Source organism: Puma concolor, chromosome E1, assembly GCF_028749965.1.
Source record: "Puma concolor isolate L17-30 chromosome E1, mPumCon1.1.hap2, whole genome shotgun sequence".
NCBI lineage: Eukaryota > Metazoa > Chordata > Mammalia > Carnivora > Felidae > Puma > Puma concolor.
The window spans coordinates 14184535-14211391 of record NC_141680.1 but is presented as its reverse complement, the minus strand read 5'-3'; the positions used below and the strand labels follow the sequence as shown (position 1 = coordinate 14211391).

The 26857-nt window shown below is 38.1% G+C and overlaps 2 protein-coding genes across 3 annotated transcripts in view; both read right to left on the bottom strand.

Moving 5' to 3' along the window:
• SPATA22 (spermatogenesis associated 22) overlaps window positions 1–25423 on the bottom strand; it is a 62719-nt gene extending 37296 nt beyond the window's left edge. The window contains exons 1-8 of one of the 2 annotated variants that reach the window (XM_025916990.2): window positions 22703–25412; window positions 20629–20757; window positions 18415–18475; window positions 18181–18285; window positions 16409–16751; window positions 14135–14264; window positions 11713–11810; window positions 8519–8840 (exon numbers count right to left, since the gene is read on the bottom strand). In XM_025916990.2, coding sequence (XP_025772775.1) covers window positions 8649–8840; window positions 11713–11810; window positions 14135–14264; window positions 16409–16751; window positions 18181–18285; window positions 18415–18475; window positions 20629–20757; window positions 22703–22745 — 1101 coding nt within the window. In that variant the 5' untranslated portion in view covers window positions 22746–25412 and the 3' untranslated portion in view covers window positions 8519–8648. Of the gene's footprint in view, window positions 1–8518; window positions 8841–11712; window positions 11811–14134; window positions 14265–16408; window positions 16752–18180; window positions 18286–18414; window positions 18476–20628; window positions 20758–22702 lie in introns of those variants that run through there. The other variant, XM_086686308.1, reaches the window with a different exon arrangement.
• LOC112854244 (olfactory receptor-like protein DTMT) lies at window positions 232–3838 on the bottom strand. The gene has a single exon (XM_086686272.1). The coding sequence runs from the start codon at window positions 2896–2898 to the stop codon at window positions 1954–1956; it is 945 nt and encodes a 314-aa protein (XP_086542398.1). The 5' UTR covers window positions 2899–3838; the 3' UTR covers window positions 232–1953.
• Window positions 25424–26857: the final 1434 nt, after the last annotated feature.

Genomic DNA, 26857 nt, shown 5'->3' with positions numbered 1-26857 from the left:
ATCATTCATCTTTTTTTTTTTTTTTCGTTTATTTATTTTTGGGACAGAGGGAGACAGAGCATGAACGGGGGAGGGGCAGAGAGAGAGGGAGACACAGAATCGGAAACAGGCTCCAGGCTCTGAGCCATCAGCCCAGAGCCCGACGCGGGGCTCGAACTCACGGACCGCGAGATCGTGACCTGGCTGAAGTCAGACGCTTAACCGACTGCGCCACCCAGGCGCCCCTCATTCATCTTTTTTAAAAAAAGAGAAAGAAATCTTAAAATTCATGACAACATGGATGAAACTAGAGGATGTTATGCTAAGTGAAACAACCACAAACAGAAGGACAAATACTGCATGATTTTATTCTGGATAAGAGGTGTCTAAAATGGTCATAACCACATACATGGAGAATTGATAGTGTTTGTTGGGGGCAGAGGGACGAAGAAATGCAGAATTGGTTTTTCAATGGGTATAACTTTCTGTTACATAAGATGACTAAGTTCTAAAGATCTGCTGTACAATATAATACCTACAGTTAATAATATGGCATTGTGCACTCTGAGGATAGATTCCATGTAAAGTATTCTTATCAAAAAAGAAAAAAACACAAAAGAACACATGGAAATTCTTGGATATTATGGATATATTTAATATCTTGGTTGTGGTGATAGTATCATGGGTGTATGCATAAGTCTAAATTCATCAAGATGTCTACGTTAAATGTGTGCAATTTTTATCAATTATACTTCTGTAAAGCTAAAAACAAATGGAGTTTAAGCAAAGTGGAAGTTTGGGGGGAAATATAAAAATTCAATTTTTTGTAGGTTAAGATTGAAGTGCTCATAGAGCATCAAGGGGAGAGGTCTACTGTGAAGATGAAAAAAAAAATTGAGAACTTGTAAAAGATTTAGACTTCAGATAGATATGTGGAGGTAGGCAGTATTTTTGAGAAGATTAAAATAATGGATTTAGATGCTATCAGAGATAACAGGAAATGAACAGTCCAAAGTTAGAATTCTAGACAATGCTATACATGGGGCTGACTGAAAAATCAATGGCTTTTCCCTTATTTCTGAGGTGGGGGAAATAAGAAGAAACTCTAAAATTAGATAGCCTGAGATCTTAGCCTCAATATTGACCAATTCTGGGACTTTGGCAAGTTATCAAATTCCACATTTTCAATCTTTAAGATGGTAATAAGATTCCTTTGTGGAGTAATCATAAGAGTAGCATAAGTTCATGGATGTAAAATTTGTTGAAAAAATTCAAAATACTAAGTAGGAGGAAGACAGCCTTAAACAGTAAGGCTTTAACCAGGCTATGGCTTTCCCATACCTGTGTGAGTAACTTATAGAGCTCCAGGTATGGGTTAGCTCCCAGGCAAAAACAAACTATTGTAGCAAATGAGATAGAAAGTTCATTTTAGGTTCAGATCAGGTCAAAAAGACAATGTAGACATGAAAATAAATCAAAGGAGAAGAGGAGACAAAATAACGCGAACACTTGTTCAGGAAGAAGTACGTAAAAATCTGCGTTCAACAATGAAAGTCCAGTTTAGTGAAAGTAAGCAGAGGAGTGAGAGGCTTGAGTTTTAGTCAATATTGACCTGGGAGAGCAGGGTATTACTTAAAGCAGAGTTTTAGTTAAAAAACAAACAAACAAAACACATATTAGTTGTTTCACAACTGGAAACAGAAAGCTCAATTAAAAGTTTAAAAATAATGTTTCTTCAGGGTCACCTGGGAAGAGCAAATAGAAAGAAACTGCTACCAGGTCATTGGGATCCCCTTTCTGAGTGCAACCACATAACCCCACTTCATTTGTATTAGGTACTGAACAATTATTTAGTAGGTCTTTTTAATAGAAAAATTCATGGTGGGAGAAAAAAAAGAAGCCTGGGTCAATATTCCCATACTAACATCAGTGTATCTACTTGATAAAATTATGTAAAAATCCTCAGCTTTACCATTATACAGAGAAGGAAATTTTCTTTTTGAAAAGGAGTCTTCCCAGAGCTCCCATCATGTCTCTGTTCCTCAGGCTGTAGATGAAGGGATTCAGCATGGGGGTGACCACAGTGTACATCACGGCCATGACAGTCTCCTTAACAGCAGAATTATTAGCTGAAGGGCACAAGTAGAGACCGATAACTGTCCCATAGAAAAGAGACAGCACGGAGAGGTGGGAGCCACAGGTGGAGAAGGCCTTGCGGATGCCCCTGGCAGAAGGGACCCTGAGGATGGAGGACACAATCCGTGCATAAGACATGACAATGAGTAGGAATGGGATGACGAGAATGAGCCCTCCCATGATAAATATCACCAACTCATTGACTCGAGTGTCAGAGCAGGCCAGCTTCAGCAGAGCAGACATGTCACAGAAAAAGTGGGGGATTATGCTGTCGGCACAGAAACACAATCTGGCCATGAGGAGAGTGTGTAACATAGCATGGAACATGGTCAGCACCCAGGACAGCACAACCAGGGAGAGACAGAGCTTGGAGCTCATGATAATGGTGTAGTGGAGGGGGAAGCAGATGGCCACATAGCGGTCATAGGCCATGGCCACTAGGAGGAAACTCTCCAGGTCTGCAAAAAACAGAAAGAAGTACATTTGGGTCAGGCAGCCGGCATAGGGGATGGATGAGTCTTGGCTCTGCATGGTTTGCAACAATTTCGGAATGGTCACAGAAGAGAAGCAGATATCAGAGAAAGACAAATTGCTGAGAAAAAAATACATGGGTGTGTGCAGGTGGGAGTCCAGGCAAATCAGGAAAATTATGAGGAGATTCCCCAGTACGGTGATAAGATACATGGCCAGGAACAGGACATAAAACGGATTTTGTTGCTCTGGCTCAATTGGCAGGCCCAGAAGGAGGAAGACTGAGACAATAGTTTGATTTCTTCTTGTCATGGTCTGTGTCCTTTAGGAGGAAATAATGGTGTGCATTAAAAAACTGAATAAAAATGAAAATATTTCTAAGATACATGGTCTGTAAGTTGTTCTGCAGTGATTGATTTCATCCTTGTTATCCACAACACTCTATAACCACAAATATAACAAATCACTTAACCTAATCATTTTCTGGCTCAATTTTTTTTCTAGTTAATTAGCATTTAATAATATTGACTCTTCCATACCTTCTGAAACATTCTGATCCCTTCTGTGCAATCATCCTGTTTCTTAGCTCTTCATTCTCAATAACTGTGATTGGTGTCTTCCATAACAGAATTTTATATATTGGTGTTTTCTTGGGCTTTTTTTCCTAAATCCTATTCTCTTATAATGCTACATAGACAGCCCTAAAAGAGTTGCTTACTCCCATGGCATAAATTACCATCTAAACCTCATGGACAGACCTCTATCACCGTCAGAACTGTATTCCCAACTGTGTAGTGATTATCTCATCATATAATATCACAAGCATTTTCAGCTCCACAGACCGCAAATAAAGCTCATGATCTCACCCTGCCCCTCTCCTAATCTGTGCCTCCAAGTCTCTCACATCTCAGTAAAAGAAATCCAGGCTCAAGTCATACACCTGAGAGTCTTCTTTTACTCCCTCCTTTCTGTCATTATCAACATCCAGTCTATGAAGTCCTATATATTCTGACACGATAAATCTCTTTCTCATTTATCCACTCCTTATCTCAACCATCACTATCCTGGCTGGGCTGACATCATGTCTTGTCTGCACTATTGAAACAGCCTCTTCACTCATCTCCTTGTGTCCATGCTTGAATACTCTCCTTTAATATCCTTCGTTCACACTGCAGTATTCTAAGATGAAAATCTGATCATCATTCTCCCTAAAGTCTTCATAGATTCTCACTGCTCTTAAGATAAAGGCAAAATTCCTTTCAAGGACACAAAGTTGCTTCCTGACCTGACCCTGGCTTACCTCCACAGCTTCATCTGGCCCCATAGTGACATACACTCACCTCTCCAGAAATGCTGGATTTGAAAGTCACAATTTCTTGCCTCCAGACTTTTCCACTTGCTGGCCCCCATGCCTAGCATCTTCCTCCCCCTGCCTCTTCACCTGGGTTTGCCCTACTTATCCTTCAGGCATATTAAACATCACTTACTCAGCTACACCTCTCCTGTCCCCTCCAGACCAAGTGATCCTGCTATGTTTCCACAGGATCTGTGCTTTTCCCTAATACTGCCCAAGGTATTGTGTATAGCTGTCCTCCCTAATGGACTGTAAACTTCATGCAGGAAAGGCCGTGTCTGCCTTCATGACTACAGAAGTGCTAGCACCTGACACGGTGCCTGGATGTAGCCAGTGTTTCGTAAATATTTATTGGCTGTTCTTCAGGCTGAGACATGCATTCCTTCAACTTTACAGACAGCAAACTCCTATTAGAATATCTACTCCTACTAAATACTCTCAGAACAAGAACTTACTAGTTTTTGACATTTTATTATAGAATTCCCTGACATAATCTCTAACTCATGGAAAATTTGGACTACTTCAACCACACTGCTCTTTAACTGAAACAGACAACCCAGTATACACATCCACATCATCACTTTTTCCTTGTGTTGTATCCATAGGATTCAGTGGTATTGCCATAAAAAAAATCTCATGTATAGACAGGTTTAGTAATTTGTGGAGGAAAGGAAAAAATAAAGGTAATTTCTACCCTTGAGACCTCACTCCAGTGCTTCTCCAGACACCCACACCTCAGCGAGTCCCTCAGAGCTAAGAAAGCTCAGTAGGAGCATTAAGGAATATTAAAAGTTCCCTCCCTGAAGAAGCATAACTGAGTCCAATGGCTAGAATTTTCACCCTGCTGATGCTGTTTGAGCCACATTAAAATTTTTTATACGTGGACATATGTGCTGGTGTTGCAGCAGATAATGACATCAAGTGAAGTTTCATACACCTCATTTATCAGAATTTTTCTCCTCTGGAAAATGAGCGGGCAGCATCCCTGGTGCGAACGTCTCATTAGGAAGCACAGACCACAGAGCTAGCAGACACTGCCACAGATCAGGCGTAGGAGCTTCAGCTGCTCCATTAACGATGCCTCTCATCTTGCTCACAGGGCCAATCAATGGTTCTCGGTCTGGGAGGCCCAAGAGGCAGTGCTTCTAAAAATCTACATATGAACTGCCTAAGGGTCCTGTGAAATGCTAATTTTGATGTTGTAGATTTGCAGTGGTGCCTAAAATTCTACAATTTTTTAGGCACTAAATTTTATATTTTCTGATGCCAAGTCTGCTGGTCTGTGGACCACTTTAAGTAGTAAGGACACACATTTTTAAAATACTGATTACTGTACCAGTAAATGTAATCAGATTCCTGAGGGGAGAGGGCTATCCAAAGAATTTTAAAGCTCCTAATGTAATTCAAATATATATTCCAGGGTTAAGAACCTGTGTATTAAATGCTTGCCTCAGAGATCCGTTAAAATGATACAATCTTGTGAGATGCATTATGTAGTAATACTTACGAATGCTATAATTAATAAAAAGACTCAATGTAACTATGAACATCAATCAAAATAGTTCTAGAATGTGGGAAAGTCTTGGGAGCCAGGGAAGTAAAGAAAAGGAGGGTTACCATACCCGAAGCACCATCCTACAGAACATCATACAACCTGGGAAAGCAAGACCCTCAGGTTGGAAGGACCCTAAGAGACCAGCTCATTCACCCTCTGCCCAACTTACTTAGTGTGTCTGAGCACTCCAGGAGACTAACCTAAGGTCCTGTTTACCTTTATTTACAAAGATATGTAAAGTGACAGCCTCTGTAGTTGTCACTTGTGTCTGCAACATCCCTTCTCACATCTCCCGTTCTACACATCCCTGGGACTAAGGGGCTCTGGATCCCAAAGGAGTCTAGATCCTAAAGGAACTCATTAAAACACAGAAATTACCCAGGACCCCTTAGGACAAATGCTCTCAGAGTTTTGGAGCAGTGATTGACTACATCACCCATCATACCTGATCATGCTTTGGTGGTGGGGGGGGGGGGTAGGGGGGGCGGTGAGGATAGACAGAAGCTCATATATGGATGCTCAATCACTGCCTGTTTAGGGAATGGACAGTAGTCCTGTGGGGCTGGAGCCTACATTTTGGGAGGTGAAGGAGGATGGTTGGAGAAGTCATAGAAACAAAGAGGGACCAGACTGTGAATATCCTAAAACATCTTACAGTGTAAGAGGCTTTATCTTGTAGGCAACAAGATGTCATCAGCTGTCTTTGAGCAAAATGTCATGAAAGACATATTTTGGAAAGATTCCCAGGGTGGCATGATCTCTCACTACAACCTAGTTCCTCATAAACATACTCGAAGGGAGAGATAAACCTGCAGCTAATAAAAATTAGAGCTCTATGACCCAACCATATGCAGATACAGAGAAAGTACTAGAGTAAAAGAGACCTCTCCCAGAGTATGTTCAAGTCAGCTTTGCACAAAGATAGAAACCTAGATTTTTCATTCCTCTGAGGTATGTCTAGCTTCTCACCTCCGTAGGAAACTTTAATAGCACCCCACCACCACTATCACCTCTATCATTCTCCATATGTGTCAGATTATCTAGTTTCCAGCTCTTTCTTACACTGCATTGATCACAAAGCCACAAGCTAGTATTTATAACTCCTTCTTCTATACTTCCTCTATATGTATGACTTCAGCTAGATGGTTTCTTTATATTCAACCTTCATTCCTTGGGAGTCTGAATCCTCAGTGTTATTGCCTTTATTGGGTTGCTGTAGTTTTCCATTATATTTTACTAAGTGGTACTCCAAAGAATCTCCTGGGTATGACAGTGCTTCCTCAATGTGTAGAGAAATTCATTTTTCTACTGTTAATTTGGATTGAATTACTCCAGACAGTATGGTAACTCCTTTGTTTGCCTGTTAGTTCAGTAACATAAAGAACTTAAAATGGCCAAGTGGCAGTCTCAGCTTCTAGTAGAATAAAACCATTAAAGCACTCCTTGGGAACTGCACCAGACACTTCTTGTGCACCACTTCAGATTCTCTTCAGACGGTCTTTTATTCCAGCTACAGCTGCGGTAACCAGTTCTGTAGACTCCAACCAGCTCTATGGAGACACAATCTAACTGCATTACCTCAGGCCTGCTCCACCTGCTTATTGCATCCTGTCATAGGGTTTTCCTGCTTCCATGGAGTAGAATACCATCGGAAGCCAGTTTAATATTCATCTGTACACAACCCGAAAGTGTAAGGAAGTTTAGGATCCATGGGCCAACCCTTAAAAAACAAGTGGTCGCAGGGCACCTAGGTGGCTCAGTTGTTTGAGCATCCAACTTTGGCTCAGGTCATGATCTTGCAGTTCATGGGTTCGAGCCCCACATCAGGCTCGCTGCTGCCAGCTGTCAGATCCCCTGTCCCCCTCTCTCTATCCCTCCCCAACTTGCACTTTCCCAAAAAATAAATATTAAAAAAAAAAAAAAGTGGGAGCTGATGAATATATGCTTCCCCGGTTTTCATTAAGGTGGATGATCCTATGATGCATTTCATCAAGTCTTATACACCCCAGTAGTGGCCAACTTAAATAAGCCACCTGGGTTACTGGTTTTCCCTTCTTTGCTTCTGTCTCTTCCCCTGTGAGGTAACAGTCCCAAATAAACTACTAGTGAATAATAAGACTTCGTCTCAGTGTCTGCATTTGGGGCAAACCAGACTACAACAGAACATAAGATCTCTAAATTAGCAGCCCAAAATTGTGGAGGTGGGAAGCAAAAATTTTGTGAGTACATTATTTGGTCTAATAATAACAAAACTCAGTCCTGCTACCACCCTTTGATTCCTGGACCCATGAATCAAAGCTATGGAAGAAATAGCACCACATATGGGTTCCTGGTTCAAAGTATATACCATATTTTAAAGGAGCGTACATGAATCTTTCTGGATGTGATCTCCCAACTGGCATCACAACTGAATCTTTGCTATAAAGCAGTAACTACAAAGCTAGAAAGGAACTTGCTATCATCTTCTGTATCCTCCTTTCATGCACCTTCTGAGGGATTCCTCCACCATGATTATTTTTCAAGCTGGAGATTATCACTCCCCTCCACTTGTTTGCTTCATAGACAGGTAAACAATAGAGATCCAAAAAATGAGGGCAGGGAGAGGATGTAGAGAGGAAAGACCAGAGTGCAAATGTATTTTAGAAAGACAGATATGAGAAGTAAAGAGAGAATTAAATGCAAATTATATATATATATATATATATATATATATATATATATATATGTATGTATAATACATGCTTACTAAATACTTTAAAGTAATAAAATGAACTTCATAGACTAACAGCTCCAGTATAATGCCTGGTAACAGTACTGATAGTGGGCACCCTTGTCTTATTCCTGACTTTAGAGGGAACGTCTCTTTATTTCCCCATTAGGCTTGATGTTGGCTTTTGTGCTGACTCAAATGCATTATTACTTCATGTTAAATAAGTATCTATTCCTATTATATTGAACATTTTTATCCAAAATGGTTAATTTTAGCAAATGCACCACTGTCATAAAAAAAAACTCTTCCCACATTTAAAAGGACTGAAATATTTTAATTCAACAAATGAAATACAGAAAAACAGTAGCTATAAAACCATGGAGATGATAACTTAATAACAAAAATGCTTTAAATTATACTATTTAAACTTCCTTCATCACTATTTAAATTTCACTCATTATATTAGTATAATACCTCATCTCAGCATCTGCAATTTTAACAAATGCTTGGAAAGTTTTTTGTTCAGAAACAGATGCTGGTCTGACAGAAACACATTTGAAAATATTCTTTTTCTGGTCATAATTTCCAACACACCTATGAACTCGGCCTCTAATCAGTCTTGGAAGTTCACGATCCTGTTTTTAAAAAAATAAATATCAATAGTTATTTTTTTACTTCATCTGAATTTCAATTTTTTGAAACTAAAAATATAATCAACTAAATATCAATCACCTCAAAATGCTGTAATTCCCTCAGCTGACTTAGAGCCCCACGGCTGACAAGACCATAATAGCTGGGCATATAGGGGTGCCCTGTCACAGAGGAAAAACCTTCACTTGCGTAGGGCTCCTTACAAGCTGGTGAGCTATTGCTTCTTAAAAGACTGAATAATTCCCACTGTAATGGCACATGAATTATTCATTTCTATTAGACTGCTAGAGTTCCACTTTTAGTAGATGGTAGACCAGGTAGTTTAGGCCAAGTCTCTAGCTAAGAACAACTAGAATAACTGGATGAAATATTTATATCTTCTTGTAGACATTAGAGAGATACCAACGCAGTGGGGGAATACAGAGACACCCATTTGGGAGAAGACAGAGGTCCAGAATGCGGCCTGACATTTAGGGATGTTTCTCACTGAGGTTCTGTATCAAGTATAGTCAAGGCAGTTAAGAGTCTAAAAAACTGAGCACAGTTTTTGACAGGCTCCCAGGACCGGGAGATAAAAAACAGAGTCAGAGGTCCACAAGGAAAAGAGATTCTGGTCACTACCTCCACCATCACCCCCAGCTTAGAGTTAGGACCCAAAAGGACCCATGCCTTAATGGGACTAGTAAAACAGGAAAAAAAAAACAGTAACAGGAAAAACACAGCCAGCATCAATTCCTCTTAACCATGAATAAAATTATTCTGGAATTGCTTTCACCAAATGGTCATAAAAAGCACTAGCTATAAGGGGTAATATTGATAATTGCTAAAAGGACTATATTAAAATGAAGAATTTCTGTTCCTCAAAAGCTACCGTTAAGAAAAAGCAAACTATAGAGTATGAGAAAATATTTGCAAGACAAATAATGGACAAAAACTTGTACCCAGAATAGTTACAAAAACAAAAACAAACAAAAAAACAAAAACAAAACCAACTCCTCTAAATAAATAAGGACGAAACAATAACTCAATAGAAAAAAAGAATAAGAGGCCTGAACAGACTTTAAAGAAGGTATCTAAGTGGCCAGTGAACATATATAAGGTGTTCAACCTCATTAGTCACCAGGGAATGTAAAGAAGTAAGACAGCACTAAACACCCCCTAGAATAGCTGAAACAAAAAAGACTGACAGTACTAAGTGTTGATAAGAATACAGAAAAACTAAAACTCACCTACACTGACTGTGAGTGTGTAAACTGGTACAACCCTTTGGAAAATTCTTTGGTGAATAACTACTATATTGGAATATACAGCTACACAATGATACAGTGATTTTACTTCTAGGTAGATGCTCAGCAGAAATGCGTGCATATGCATGAAAAACATAACAGAAGAATATTCCCAGAGCATTATTCCTAACAGCAAAAAATCTGGAAACAACTCAGATGCCACCAACAGTAGGAGAGAAAATTAAATTGTTTTACAACAGAATACTGTACATAGAAATATAAATAAGTGGGCTATAGCTACATGCAACAACACAGATGAATTTTACAAACATTGTGTTGAGGGAAAGACATAAAAGATGTACCATATAATATTATTTATATAAAGTTCAAAACTAAGCAGAATTAATTTGTGATATTAAAAGTCAGGATAGTAGTTACTTTTAGGTAGAGACAGGAGATAGATAGTGTGAGGAGACACAAGGATACATAGGGTGACAATATTCTATTTCTTAACCTTGGTAATGTTCACTTTGTGACACTTCACAGATACTTCATAGAACTGCACAATTATGATTTTTACACTTTTAGGTATATATTATACTTCAATAAAAAATTTTAAGCTTATCAGACTAGAGAAAACTAAGTATTAAAAATATTACAGAAATTAATAACATAATTACTATTTCTTGATCATCTACTCTATGTCAAATGCTATACATTCATGTTTTATCATCTTATCTCCAAAATAACCTTTCAAAGTAGGAATTAGTCTCCCCATTTCACAGATTAAAAAAACTCGTAAAGTTGAAGTAGCTTTACTCAAGGTCATAAAACTAGTAAATGGTGGGAGTAAAAACTGGAATCCAAGTCTGATTTTGGAATCAAGGACAAGTTCAGAATTAATACCCAACTCTTCTATAATGTATGTAAGTTAAAAGTCTGCAGCCTCCTTTGTGATCTCCACCCTCCTTTGTCACCCTCAGCCTTCTTTGTCACAAAGAGTCTTTTCTATATCCCAACCCACTCTTTGACTTCTTCAATTTTAAAGCCACTATCCTCACCCCCATCACTTACTGACTCCAGGCTCTGGTAATTATAAACTACTTGCAGTTTCCTCTACAATCCATGCTCTCTCTTAGCATATGCTGCCCTCCCATCTTACAATGCACTCCTCACGCTTCTCCCCTCCCCCAACACACTCTGGCTTTACTAGTTTTTAAATATGTAAGATAAGACAGGTTACTGCATTCTTCAAAAATTGATCTGCCCCATCCTTGCTATCTACTTCTATAGCACATTGCACATTCCTCTATCATACCATTTATCATGCCACGGTTTAACATTTATGTAAGTCTCTCTACCTGAGATTGTAATAAACTCTTTGAAAGAAAGCTATTTAGCACTTATACTCCATTTTGTATCCTTTGTATCTAGCACAGCACCTGGCAGGTGCAGGTAGGTTCTCTAGATTAGCTAAACAAATAAACTTTAATGTCAGAACTAAAACCAAACAAAATGCTGAAAGTACTACTAAATTGTTAACAGAATTTCTACTGCAATGTAATTACAGCCTACATTTGTATGTTTTGTTGGCACAGGCTTTGCAAAGAATATTTAAACAAATACTCACGATTTCGTAAAATACACAAGGCAGAGTAGTTTTCCCGTCTCTCATAAGGAAAGTCTTTGAATAATACGGACCAGGTGTAACAGCTGAATCAAGAACAGCTAAGCAACATTAAAATGGGGGAGGGGGGAGAAACAGTTGGTAAATGTAAATAAAACTTAACAGTGAGAAGTGACATTTAAATACTATTCCTACACCAAGCTCTCCTACTTTTATTTATACAATAATAAAGACAACACTTTAAGAGGGAATGACATTTCTGAAACTGCTTTATACCAAGGAAAGCAAAATTTTTGGCCTTGTCTAATTCAGGAACAGGTTATGTGCAAAAGTTCATACCATTGATAATATTTGGCCATTTGATTCTTTTTTCTTATGGTGTGTTCTATAGAGTGGTTAAATCCTCAGACCACTCTATATTATAATAATAAAATACAAAAATATAATGAATAAGCATCATGGTTTAATGAAGGAAAAAACACTGAATTAGAATCAGAAATCATTTATTTGCATTCCAGTTCAACTTAACTAAATTGAGCACATTGTTTAACCTCTTTCAAATCTGTTTCATATATAAAATGCAAATAATATTTCATGTTTATTTCAATAAATTATCAAATGAGAGCATTATTCATTCTTTAATAACCACCTGTTGAGTACTGACAGTGAACATTTGTTATTTTGAGGTCAGTCTCCATTCCCCCTAATAATACCCAGATTTTCCTTTAGGAAACCTCTGCTATGTCATTCTTAGCCATATGATTTGGATAGGATCTGACCGACCCACAGATCCAGGAGACTAATTTATTTTTTTTTTTAATTTTTTTTTTTATTGCTTTTATTTATTTTTTAGACAGAGAGAGACAGAGTATGAGCAGGGGAGGGGCAGAGAGAGAGGGAGACACAGAATCTGAAGCAGTCTCCAGGCTCTGAGCTGTCAGCACAGAGCCCGATGCGGGGCTTGAACTCACAGACTGTGAGATCATGACCTGAGCTGAAGTCAGACGCTTAACTGACTGAGCCACCGAGGCGCCCCTCCAGGAGACTAATTTAACCCATCAGCATATCCCATTCCCAGCTACAGAGTTCAAGATTGGCTAGTCATTTGCTAGTTTCTGGAAAACACAAGGAGAAGGAACTATCAACAAATGTGACAGTGTGGTATAAGCATGTGTGGTACAGAAAATTTTGATAGTCATCTTAATACCAAAAGGAAAGAGTCAGAAGTGCTGGAGAGACCACATTTGGAGCTTCAGGATGAAGCCAACACTGTGATAGGACAGAAAGATGGCTAAAATCAAAAACATAATTCTAGATGAATATTAATACATGTATTTTAAAACACATAGAGCAAAAAATATAAATTGTGAAATCAGATGTGCATAGTAAAATTATAAAAGCATGGACAGGAAAGATACCACAGGGATTATCTCTAGAGAAGAAGAAACAAGGATGGGAGCTTCAAATAGATCTATAACATAGGTATGTGGATATTTATATTCTCTATTTTTCTATATATTTAGAATATTAAATAATTTAAACAGTACTAAATATTTATTTTATTTGAATTAAAAGAAATATGTTTTGAGTCTCTATTTCTTGTTTATCTCTTCATTCTAGGTAAAATCAAATTCTGGAAACATTCTAAAAACTTTTAAGTAATAATTTAAGAAACAGATTAATCATAGGGTGTTTTCTCCTATCACTAAAGGATTCTTCATAGATGTTCTTTTAGAGTATTTAAAATATGATTTAACGGGGCGCCTGGGTGGCGCAGTCGGTTAAGCGTCCGACTTCAGCCAGGTCACGATCTCGCGGTCCGTGAGTTCGAGCCCCGCGTCGGGCTCTGGGCTGATGGCTCAGAGCCTGGAGCCTGTTTCCGATTCTGTGTCTCCCTCTCTCTCTGCCCCTCCCCCGTTCATGCTCTGTCTCTTTCTGTCCCAAAAATAAATAAACGTTGAAAAAAAAAAAAAAAATTTAAAAAAAAAAAAATAAATAAAATATGATTTAACTATATACGAAATTACTACTGGATTTAGTATAATATAGTACAAAGAACACCAGATTGAGAATAAAGGAGATTTGGTTTTTAGATCCATTTCTGCAGCTAACTTGCTTTGTTATAGTCAAATGTACTCTAATGAATTGCCCCATTTCTTCACCTACCTCAAGGATTAACTTAGAGCCCTTGTAACAATCTTTCCAGTTTTAACATTATAAATCAGAAGAATATTACCATAAATAACCAAATACATCTTAAGTCACCCAAATCAATGACAAATTCAGGAATTGAAGAAAATCCTAATAAAACATAATCTCCTTTTGCAAATTTTATTTTTCTTTAAGGTTCCCTAGGTATTCCTATTGACATTCAAAATTATCGTCCAAATAGTATTACTGAGGTTTTTTGAAGTACCATACCTACCCAATATTTCAAAAAGAAGTACAGTTTTCTGTGCATGTTCACACCAGTACTTCATGCTTTCAATCACTGCAGATATAATTCTTAAAGAATTATCTTTTTCCTTAAGCTTTAACTGATACAATGAGCCTTCCTTTTGAAAAAATAAAAACACAGCATTAGAAAATCCTTTCATTTTTTTTTCATCATACTCTTTCACTTTCCATGTTAAAGATTCTAGGTCCCCAGGCATAAAATGTGTAATATATGCAACAAAACCCACTACTGATAATTTTAGTACAGTTATTCCCCTAAATTAAAGACATCATTAGCACTTTATAGCAGGAGAAACTAGGATTACTTAGAGACCATTAATCAAGAAGAGAATTATTTATATGAACATTCATCACTCATTTATTCACTGAGTATTTTTAAAGCAAAGAATTATTCATGTGGACATTCATTCATTTACTTGTTTTTAAAGAATCGTGTGCCAATCCTGTGATAAACACAGGTGAGTAAAACACAATTCCTTTCCCTAACGTGTTAATACTCTAAGAGGGGAGCCAGACACATTCACTCATTCATTACAAAAGTACTCATTGGCAGTTACTATGCACCAAATATTGTTAATGAGGAAACAACACTGAACAAAACAGACAAGATATCTACCCTCACAGATTCTGCCATCTAATGGACGATCCAGAAAATAAACAAATAAATACATAATTGAATGTCAGGAATTGATATATCCTATGCATTTTTTAAAAACAGGGTAAAAGGATAAAGACAGATAGGAATTATTAAATACGTTGATGAAATGAGGACTGAGAAACACTAAAGTATAAAGTCCCTGAGATGGGAATTGTGTTTGGCCTTTTAAAAAATCAACTAAGAATACAGTGTGTTAAGTTATTAATTTGGGGGGGAGGGTACTTTCCTTTGTGAGGGTGGGGACACATCAAAGAACAACTGATGGGACTTTTTTTCCAACTACAATTACTTTCTTTCTCCTCCTCTTCGTAACCAAAATACCAATGCCTCCCATTGAGAGCTACTGCCATAATGAACAACTGTTACTAAGGTAAACTATGTCATATCATTCTTGTATACAAGGAAACATAAGGTTGAAAGCCACTGTGATATATGCTATATTAGTCAGATTTCTAGCAAAAAAAAAACAAACTTTCTGTTGAAAAGACTTCTTACGAGTGTATGTACAGAACAAGCACAGGGTACTTAAGCCCTCAAAGACTAACAACAATAAGAAACTACTGTCACTCCTAGGCTGAAAGGACAAAGGGATGAAATAAAATTACCACACCTGTGAAAGGTGGACTCATGGAGGGGCTGTATCATTTAGGATCAGCTACTGACTATGACACAACATTTAAACAGGGAGAAAATGGGAAACCCCAAACTTTCTCCCCACCCTCTAATTTCCTGCCAGTGACCCCAACTGGCTGATCCCTAACAGGAGCTAGCCTAGGGACCTCAGGATGCTGTACTGTGTAGGACAATTCAGCCTTCCAAAACACAGACAAGAGTAGAGTGTAAAGAATCTACTGAGCCAGGGCACAAGGGAAGGAAGGTAGTGAACAACCAGCACATAGAATATACTAAAGATATTTACAAAGAACAATTAGAGCAAAGAGTGGTGATAGGAGGAAATAAGGCTGAGGTACAGATATAGAGAAAAATATACAGAGTGCATATCATGGTCAGAGAATTGTGAAGGGTCTGAAATGGCTAGTGTATTGGAGAATTAGTAGATTATGGAATACGAAACTGGAAAGGTACAATAAATTCTGACTTGCAGTCCAAATCTATCCTGCTATTTTTGTAAATTTTCATTGGAACACAGCCAAGCCTATTCATTTATGTATTGTCTATGGCTGCTTGCAAGCTACAAAGGCAGAGTTGAGTGGTATAGCTAAGAGACTATATGACCCATAAAGTAAAAAATATTTACTATCTGGCCCTTTAAGGAAGAACTTTGAGAATTTCTATAAGTAACGGATAAACTCATCATCCCAACAATCAATAAACAGTGAAATTCAGAACCCGGTAAGATACTCTAAAGCAACCATGAACAGGAGCGGCCATTCACAACCTCTAAGAAAATATTTTGGAAATGAACATTCATCCACTCCAATGGAACTAGATATTTGTGTTAACCAAGAAATGCATGCCATGGGATTGATTTTAAATGCTCTTATCGCTGTAAACTTCTAAATATTTATCTCATTTTTTAAATGTAAATACAAAAATGTAAATAATTCATATTTAAAAGTTTACCTTGAGAGTGCTTTCTTCTGGAATATAATCCAACATTTTCTTCTTAAATTGGTTTTGTTGAAAATTAGACTTAAATGCCTGTAATGCACTGTTTTTGTCTAGACCTCTCATTGTGGAGCCAGGTATTTTTGATGAATGTGTTTCTCTGAGTACTTCAGTTTCTCTTTGATGAGATGAGTTAGGAGGTTCGGATATTTTCAACTGTTTCTGTTGTTGAGCTCCCCAACTCCTTGGACAAGAATTTATTCTGTCATTTGCCACTAAGTTTGTCCTTTCACATTGAGGCCTAAAATCATTTCTATCCCAAGTTTTCCAGCTAGTATTTTTGTTGTCATCTCTGCAGCTGTAATAGTTTAAAATTAATATTAGTTTTTATTTCTATATACTTTTCCTTTTAAAAAATTAATAGTGAAAAATTGTGGTTTATAAAGTACCTTGTAACTACTGACTAGTTGGAAATTCCAAATACATTATCATAACAACTCTACAATATATTATACCTCTCTTTTTAGGTGAGGAAACTGAGGGACAAAACAACTTGCATGAAGTTATATAGCAAGTTACTATCAATCTGGAACCCAGAGAATCCTACTCTCCCCACGCAGATTCCAGTGCTACAAAGTATATTTTTAAACCATATAAGCCTTCATATGACAGTGGTTGTCTCTGAGTGTAAGATTTTAAGGACATTTTCTTGCTTCTTTATATATTTATTTTTAAATTTTCTACAAAGTAAAATTTTTACAAGTTAAACTATGGCTTATAGATGATTCTAAATAACGAGAATAAATATAGGCAGTATAGGTAACTATTTAATTAGAAATTTTGTACTTTTACTACATAGCTTAAAAGCCCAACTTATGATTCTGTTGCAGGATTTTATTATATTAATCTAAGGGAGTTGGATCAATTTAATCTATGAGGAGATCAGAACTGATAAGAACATAATGTTAATGAGGCCAAAATCAAAAGTATAATTTCTTTTGATAACTAGTATAATTCATACTAGTTAAGAGTTCCACAAGGAGAAACTAGTCCAGGTCACAAATTCTCATTTCTGAATAATTTTTCTGAAAATATCACCAGGATCACAAGGGGGCAAATAACACAACTCATCCCTCGTTAGAGAAAATAATCCAAGAAAAGGTCCTGGTTTCCTAGAGACCAGGCACAAGTCCAGACTGTATGGGGCCTGAAGCTTGTATGATGTGAAGAGGTTTCTCAAGTAAATTAGGTGCAAAAGTAGGTATGAAAATAATGAGAAAAGAAATCACAAATAATTACAAAATTTTAAAAGGTGATAAATATCGCAAACATCACAATATCCAGGAAAAAATGTTACTGGCATTTTTATTAGTTAATTGTCTGATATACCTCTATAAAACTTTTCCTACATCGATCACCTCCTCATATGACAGCAATTTTATTTCCAATAGTGAGAACAGAAACATAATTTTGTCTTTCCATGACTATGGGATAACTTGTATTACTCAGTTTAGAAAAGTTTCTTTCAGCTTCCCAACTCCTTACTGGTAAACAACACATCTGCAACCTGCTCCAATGCTTTTGTCTAGGAGGTGCTCCTGGCCTGGGGACAAGCCCTGGAAAAACTTACAGTCCTAGGTGAGCCCACACAGTTGGTTATTATTAAGTATAAAAATTTTCTAAATGTAATTTTGTCTAGGCAAGGACAAAGAGATGAAGGAGGAGGGAAAGAAGGGGAGGAGGAGAAAGGAAGGAGAAAAAGAAAGAGAAATCTTAAGTAAACTCACCTCCAACCACTCTTGCTTCTTTCAGTATTTGATTGAATAGATTGAATAGACTTAGACATAGAATCTTGACTTCTCAGGGGAGGAGAAACTGAATGTGGCATTTGCCTTTAAAGGAAACATGTCTTATAAATATTAGTAGTTTGTTTCCAAATTGAGAAATGTAAAATGTACACGAAAAATGACATCAGTCAATAATAGACACACACAGTCACTAGTGTCCATTTTTCCACATACCCTGTGTTCAGTGTTTTCACTAAAGGAGGCAACTCTGGATTCACAGCTTCCCAGGCCCAATCTCAAAAGATATAAATAACATAGATAAAAGTAAGATAGGTAACATTTTTAAAAAATAATTATTTCATACTTATTTAATTCGTGGGAAACTAAAAGCCTGAATAAGCAGTGGACTTGAAGATATGTATGTGTTCTTTAATAGCATTGTTGTGGAATTTGTCACAGCCTGCCTTATTAATTTTTATAGATGTCTTTCTTCTCCACTGTATTTTAAACAAGGATAATAGTTTAATCTGTATCTTTTCCACAATCAATCCTAGTATATATAGTACCTTGTATTTTGTAACATGAATTCAGCGTAATCAATGTTTCTTAAACTTTTTTGACCCCAACCCACAGCAAAAAATGCATTATAGCCCAGGGGCACCTGGGTGGCTCAGTAGGTTAACCGCCAAACTCTTGATTTCAGCTCAGGTCATGATCTCATGGTTCGTTAGTTTGAGCCCCGCATCAGGCTCTGGGCTGACAGCGTGGAGCCTGCTTGGGGTTCTCTCTCCTGCTCTGCCCCTCCCCTGCTTGTGCGTGCTCTCTCTCTCTCTCTCTCTCAAAATAAATAAATAACTTGAAATAAAACTACATCATAGCCCAGAACATATATATATATATATACACACACACACACAAACATACACACACACACACACATATATACACATACACATGGTATGCATGTGTGTGCATGAGAGAAAGGAGAGAGAACATAAAACTGCACCATCAACTTGTATCCTTACTATCTGTGATGCACTCTCATATTTTCTATTCTACTTTATTCTCTTCTATTTCCTTCTTTAAAGATTAACTTTTTCCCAATCGGACTAATGGATCAAGACACAAATTTGAAAATCACTGATCTAGTCCTATCTTTTACCCAGTATAAGAATCTTATAGATCTCTGACAGATTGTAATCCTGGTCAGAGTTTGGCCAGTTCAGTACTTCAGGAGGATGAACATTTCCCTATGGAGTAGCTCCAAATGCTGTTATTTTTCAAGGCCAACATTCATGCTATTTATAAAAATATTTTAAACGTCAGAGAAATTTTTTAGATGGCAGAGGATGACCAGATAAATGCCCATTTATGTATATCCATATGAATTTTTATCTTTTATCCATAAAAATGAGAGTAATATAAAATTCCTATTTTAAATTCCTCAAACATGAAAGAAAATAATTACAGCTTAGAAGCAGACTAAGTAAGGTCTATGGTAGCACATTGGATGAAATCAACAAATATATATATTTTATATTTATATGTGGCTATATATATAAAGAGATTTTAAAAATCCAGTTGCAAAAGAGCCTATTAAAGATTTTTAAAGTATCCTCAAAATTATATAAATGTATATAACCAGCATATACCAAGTATATTTCAGAATACCTGCCTATCCATGCCCTTCTTCTTAAGAGAAATAAAAAGTCAGCAAACATTAAGACCTCTCTGCACCCACCACCACAGCTAATTGTTACAGAGATGAGAGGCCTAATCATAAAGCTAAACCAGAATTTTAATGACCTCACTGAAAAAGATGTGCTGAACCAAAGGCTCTCTGTCTCTAGAATTTAATCAAAAGATACAGAAGGCAGTCAACAGTAGACTCTGAAAACTAGAACTAAAAAGGCTATGTTAACTCCCAGCAAGGGCAATTCAGTTCATGGGCTAGTTGAAGCTATAAGGAAGCCAACTGGATGAGAGAAATGAAGCATCAAATGAAGAAAGGCAAAAATGCTAAGAGAAGAGAAAAAAGCCAAGCAGCAGAAATGTTAGGCTTCTACCCTGCTACCCCCATTTTTCCTGTGTTCACATGCATACTTATCCCTATTCCTGATGCAACTTGAGTTTCTCCATTCTTTATCACCACATGCCTAAGTCACAATATCCATGTATCTTGAAAAAGAAAAACACAAATCTTTACAATGTGGGTTACAACTTCATTAGAACAAAGGCTCCAGATCTAAGATACTCCATTTAAATGCTAAGCCATCCTTGTAGACAAGGAAACTCAAACTACTGTACTGGAATGTTCAGAAAGAGCCAAGTAATCCCTGTATTTGGATGGTGGAAAGAAGAAAAAGTAAACTTTCTATTTCCATTATAATAAAATAAAAATGGTAATTTTCTATAATCTTCATTCTTATTTTCACCTTATTTTCTTACCTGTTGGTAAAGGAGGGAAGTCATAACTGTCAGAAGCAGTACTGATACTTGGATCATTTGTAAGTGGATTAGAGGTTAATGGCTGTCTATTCCTCTTTTTCTGATTGAACAATGGTACAGGCAAACAGCCTAAATTATATATATCAATAAATTAGTACATAATAGGCAAATAGTCGATCTAGTTATAGAGTAACTGTATAATATACAACTTGAATTTGTCTACTTCTGTATGTTAATTTTATATTTATTATAGATATATTTCTACATCTTTGGATTGATTTTTACATTCTTTTTAAGATCCCAAATAGCCTCATTTGTCTCTACAAAAACTCCTTTCTTGTTCTACATTAACACTGACTTAATTCCTCTTGTTTGAAAGTAATTCCCATCTCCTTCCTTACCCCCTGACCCTTTCTAAATCCACTTTTTGTTTTCCTTATTTCCCTCCTGTGCTTGCTTATTACCATGTCAACTGGAGGGGATCCTTTAAATACAACAGAGGTGAGGGAGAACCAAACTTTGATCCCTGCTTTCCAAAACCCTAACCACTCTTTATACTATGATAGCACACTCTTTAGGGCCACAGTTCTCATTTGACCAAGATTTACACAGACTTGTGCTTAACATGCCAGCTCCTAGACCCCACTGTCATAGATTTTACTTCAGCAGATTTAGTTTGGAATCCAAAACTCTACAATTTTAACAAGCACTCCAGTTGTCTCTAATGCATATTGTCTGTGGGTCACTTTTAGAACGCCTTAAAGTGATAATATCCAGTCCACATGAGAATAAATAAATATTACCTCCAAGCTATCCAGATGGGAGGCCCGGGATCTCAAGTCAAGCCAAGAGTTAGAATTTATAAACACTAAAACTAGAAGGGATCTCAGAGCAAAAAAGGGATCCAAAAAGCTTGCACAGTGCCACAACAGAAACTAAGGTTCCCAAATCTCAATTCAGGTATCTTGCCACTAGACCATACTCTAGTTGGTCCATCAACATGTACTATGGGAGAATATAGTCTCTGTGATAACTATCTGATGAAAAGCTGGGAAAATTATGTGAGCTCTGAAATCAGACTGCGTGGGTTTGAATCACAACTTCAAAATATAAACTTGGGCAATTTCCTTAAACTCATTGTGCTAATATGACATACATAGAGAGGCAGGATAATATAGTGATTAAGAGCATGGATGCTAGAGCCTAGCATCTAGAGCTAGATTCAAATGCTGGTTCTGCCACTTCATAAGTTACTGATTTAACCCTTCTGTGCCTTAGTTTCTCATCTGGAAAACAGGGATGTTAATAATAATGCCTATCCCAGAGGGCCAGTGTAAAAATTAAATAAAATAATACATATAATGGCCAGAACACAGTACATCCGACAGTTATTACTATCTTCACGATGCATTATCACCATTTCCCTGGTTCTCTTCATTTTTACCATCTGTCCTTTTACTAACTAATAAATTGGGAAAGAAGAAATGGTAAGGGAAGTTGTTACGGAGACAGAAGTGCTTCTGGAAATATTTTAAATAAGTAGGTCACAAATACAAATAGAAATAAGCCTATTTTTTTGTTTTCAGTTTAAAAGTGCAGAACTCGGGGCGCCTGGGTGGCGCAGTCGGTTAAGCGTCCGACTTCAGCCAGGTCACGATCTCGCGGTCCGTGAGTTCGAGCCCCGCGTCGGGCTCTGGGCTGATGGCTCAGAGCCTGGAGCCTGTTTCCGATTCTGTGTCTCCCTCTCTCTCTGCCCCTCCCCCGTTCATGCTCTGTCTCTCTCTGTCCCAAAAATAAATAAAAAACGTTTAAAAAAAAAAAAAAGTGCAGAACTCAAACACATAAGGTTTGTAGAAAGAACACTAGAGTAAATCCAGGAAAGTTTCATTTTACTCCCACTTCTGTCACTATTTTGCCTTGAGTAAGTTATCTTACTTCTTTGCACCTAAAAGAGGTTAGACTATATGTTCAGTCTTCCTTAAAGTTCCTTCCAAGATGTTCCCTCTATAAACTACACAAGATTTACATGGAATATAAAAATATAGAAAATTTAAAAATAAAAGTTGCTCAATACCTGCTGTACTTCGAGTTGAATTTTCATTTAGGTTTCTCTTCATTTCCTTCAATATTAAAATCTGTAACTTTGTCTTTAGCACTCCAAATTTACAAATGAAGTTGACTAAACCTTCCAAGAAATATGCAATTCACATTATATCAACAAAAAAATCAAATTCTCAGCCTACTAATTACTGAAATTTTGATTTAACACTATGGCTTCAAAATAAGGTAAACACTTTACAGAACCCTGCTTCCCGAATAAGAATTTACAACATGATCCATTTTTCCAACTCTGTTCAAAATTGGTTATGACTGAGGTGGCTATAACCTTGCTGCCTAAACATACATTTTTTTTTTCCACACAGTCCACATAACATGTTTCACAACCAAAAACCCACAATGAAGATTCTGAACCAGATTTATAAAAGAGGGAAATGGCTACAACACTGGCAAACTGATATGCTCGCAAGGCCAGGGAGGAAACCTACACAAGTGAACTAACCACGTGAGAACACGCTCCAACTCACTTTAAAACACTGTGCAGATCACTTGGCTTTGGCCATTAACTGGAGATCCCTGTATTACAGAATACCAAAGACTAAGGCCTCAATATCCAGATTAATTGCAATAATAAATTTCTACTCAATCTATATAATTTCAACAAGTGAAACAAGGTTTTTCTTTGTTTTTTCTTCTACAACAAAATTTGTTGCAATTTTTTTCCATGTTTAGTCTCCTCCTAATATATTTCAATCCCAATTTAATGCAACAAACACCTATTACATGAAAAGGCAAAATACAAACCTAAATAAGGTAATCTCTGCTCCTAAATTCATTATCCAGTGAGGAAACAACTAAGTAACACCGCAAATCATACTGAGGTAAACAAATTTCCAAATATCACTTAAAGAAATAAAAATGGGGAAACATAAGGGCAGGGACTGCCTCTGCTTTGTTTCCAAATCTTGGGCTTGAAGCCGGATATCGCGGGCCCTTTAGAAAATATTCTTGATGTCATTCTAGGAAGCAAAACTGAGGTTACACGACGTTTTCTCCGCACAGAAATACCAACGCAACTCACACCATGAACCTAGAGTGGGGCTTACAAGGGTCATTACGTTTCTGAGTGCCATGCAAACAAAATCAACAAAAATGAGACATCCTCCCCCAGACCGGAGGGCCGGGGACGCTGAGGTGCCCCCACCCCAGCTTCTAACTGGACTCTAACGGCAGTTAGGTGGTTGGCAGCGTCGACATGCAAAAAGTTTGTTCAGTCAACACACACACACACACACAGCCCCCAAAGGCCACTAGCTCAAATGGAGGCAAGGAGGGCCTATTTTGGCCACTCCTGAGTGGTCCAGTCAGGCCTACATTCTCTTTCCAACCACCTCTCCTGACCCAGGGACTGGGGCAGTTTGGTAACTAGAGACAATACACTCTTTCCCTTCTTGGCCCTCGGGCCAACACGACACGCAACTTTAACCCTCAGGCTCCCAACCCCCAACAACTGTCACCCGTTCGCTTCGCTCCGTCGTCGTCGACGTCGCCAACACAGCCCAGTCAGCTACCGCCGACTTCCCGGCCTCTGAAGAAGCGCGAGAAGTCGAGCTTTGCGCAAGCGCACCTGCACCCGCGCCGCCCACTGCGCAGGCGCAGGAGCCACCCGCCTCTGGGGCTCGGGTGCTGTGGCATAATCCTTTCAGTGGACGGTGAGAAAAAGATGTTCACGCGCCTGTCCTTCCTGCTCGCAGCTGTGAGGTACGAGGCGCCGGATGGCTCTAGGGACGAGCCGTTCTATTCACCGCTGAGACGTACCCACGACTGGTGGCCCAACACTCCTCTTTACCCTTTCCCCAGCGCACACATTTTTTTAGGTTCCAAAACCTAAAACGTTTGTAAGACATTGGAGGTTCGCCTAGAAGAGAATAACAAGGCCTCGGGCCTGAAAAGCAGGTCATAAGGTTTGTTTGACTTTGCTTCGTGTGGGCTGAGAATTAGTCATCTGGCGGCTGGCTGGCTGCAGCGCTGAGGCCCCTGGAGAGCTGAGGCCCCGGTTAAGAGGGCCCTGCAACTCTAAGAGCAGGGACTGCACTGTGCGAGAGCTCAGTGGAGGGAAAGGGTGTTCAAGGCCCGGGAGAGGAAATGGAATGCCGCAATGACCCGGAACTCTGGCGCTGGCCAGACGCCTCTGATCTTGGCCCTATGATCTTGGGCAAGTTATTTACCCCCTCTACACCTACACTTCTCTTCTCAGTAAAGCAGGTATAACTATTTACTCAGTTCCCCTAAAACTATTAAAAGAGAAAAATGAACAGCCCTGGGGCACAGTAAATGCTCGGTAAATGTTAGCCCGTAATCAATAACAGTAGCTACCATTCACTGAGTCCTTACTATAGGCCAGGAATAGTAATTCTAGCTCTGTCTGAAGTCAAAGGCCATGTTATGTTGTTACTATATCTTCTCGCCATTTGAAGCCTGGGAGAGGTGAACAGAAATGTGAGGAGGGTCTACAGATGGAGGGAAGGTTGTTAGTACAGGCCTAGGACTTTGAGACCATGAAACATATTAGTACGGTTGACCCTTGAACGGCACAGTTTTCAACTGTACAGGTCCACTTATAGCTGGATTTTTTAGAGTGCTGTACTGTACATGTATTTTCTCTATGATTTTCTTAGTAACATTTTCTTTTCTGGAGGTTACTTTATTGTAAGGATACGATATTTAATACATATGTAAAATATGTGTTAATTGACTAGCAGTAAGGCTTCTAGTTAATAGCAGTCTATTAGTAATTTAAGTTTTAGGGAGTAAAAAGTTATAAGGGATTTTCAGCTGCTTGGGGGTCAGCGCTCCTAACCCCTGCATTGTTCCAGGGTAATCTCTAGTTTCTTATAAGGTTAGGTCAAAAGAAGGAGAATGAGTATGAATGCCAAACTCAGGAATAAGTTTGAAGTAATTGTGTCTTCATTTCATTTGGAAAAGAGAAGACTTCACAGCATAAGATGTCTGAAAAGACTTGTTAGTTGTCATGGTTCCAAAGAGAAGACTTTTATTTTTTATTTTATTATTATTATTATTACTATTACTATTAGAGTAAGAGAGAGAGTGCCAAAAAGTGGAGAGGGGCAGAGGGAGAGAGAATCCTAAGCAGGCTCCGGCTCAGTGTGGAGCCGGATGTGGGGCTCCATCCCACTACCCTGGAATCATGACCTAGCTGAAATCAAGAATCAGATGCTCAATCAACTGAGCCACCCAGGTGCCCCCCCTCAAAGAGGAGACTATTAGAAAATGAATAAAAGCTTTAGGGAAGCAGATTTTGACCTAACATATACATGTGTGCATGCATACATACACACACACACACACACACATACACACATATATAACACCCACCCATGTGCCCCCCAAATGGATTTCTCATTTAAAGAAAATATTTTAAGCCCACTATGGACAACACGCTGTGCTAAATCTGCCAGAACTGCAGAATGAGCAATGTGGAATCTTTACTAGTTGTGTATAAACTTATCTATTTTATCCCTATCTTGTTTTGGTTACATTTATTTATTTCCATCTGCAAAGTTGGTCCAGATGGGTGACAGCAAGAGGTCCATGGGGGAAGGAAAAAATAGAGTAGTTTGATTACATGACTGCTGGACAACCACATTATGTATGAGATACCTTATATGTAATATTGAGAGAAGATCTTCCTTATCCCTCAGCCATACTATTTTGGAAACAACATCTTAAATGCATCTGCCACAAAATTTCTTGCGTGGATTTATTGGACATCCAAGACTATGAAAAATTTATTCTCCCTTTGTTTCATACTACATTATTTTACTAATAATCAGGCACCGCTATCCCTACAAAACATTTATAGTGCTGGAAATTATTAGGTTTATTCTTTTAAATACTTCAAAACATTAAATATTCAACATAATAATGAGACAGTGTTGAGGGAGCATGGGACAAGCTGACAGCAATCCCCACCGCTGGCCCCTCCACCCCCCAAGTAGAATATGTGTGATATTCCTTGTTCACTTCTGGCTACCCAAGAACAAAGGAAAGGGGTTTAAGTGCTTGCCATGGTGATGTGGGAAACTAAGACAAATGAAAAATTAAATTCCCTTACTGCCTACAGTCCATTGGCAAGTCCTTGAAACCGGCA

Excerpts from the sequence above, each read along its gene's own strand:
- LOC112854244 (XM_086686272.1), bottom strand. The coding sequence starts at position 2,898 with ATGACAAGAAGAAATCAAACTATTGTCTCAGTCTTCCTCCTTCTGGGC.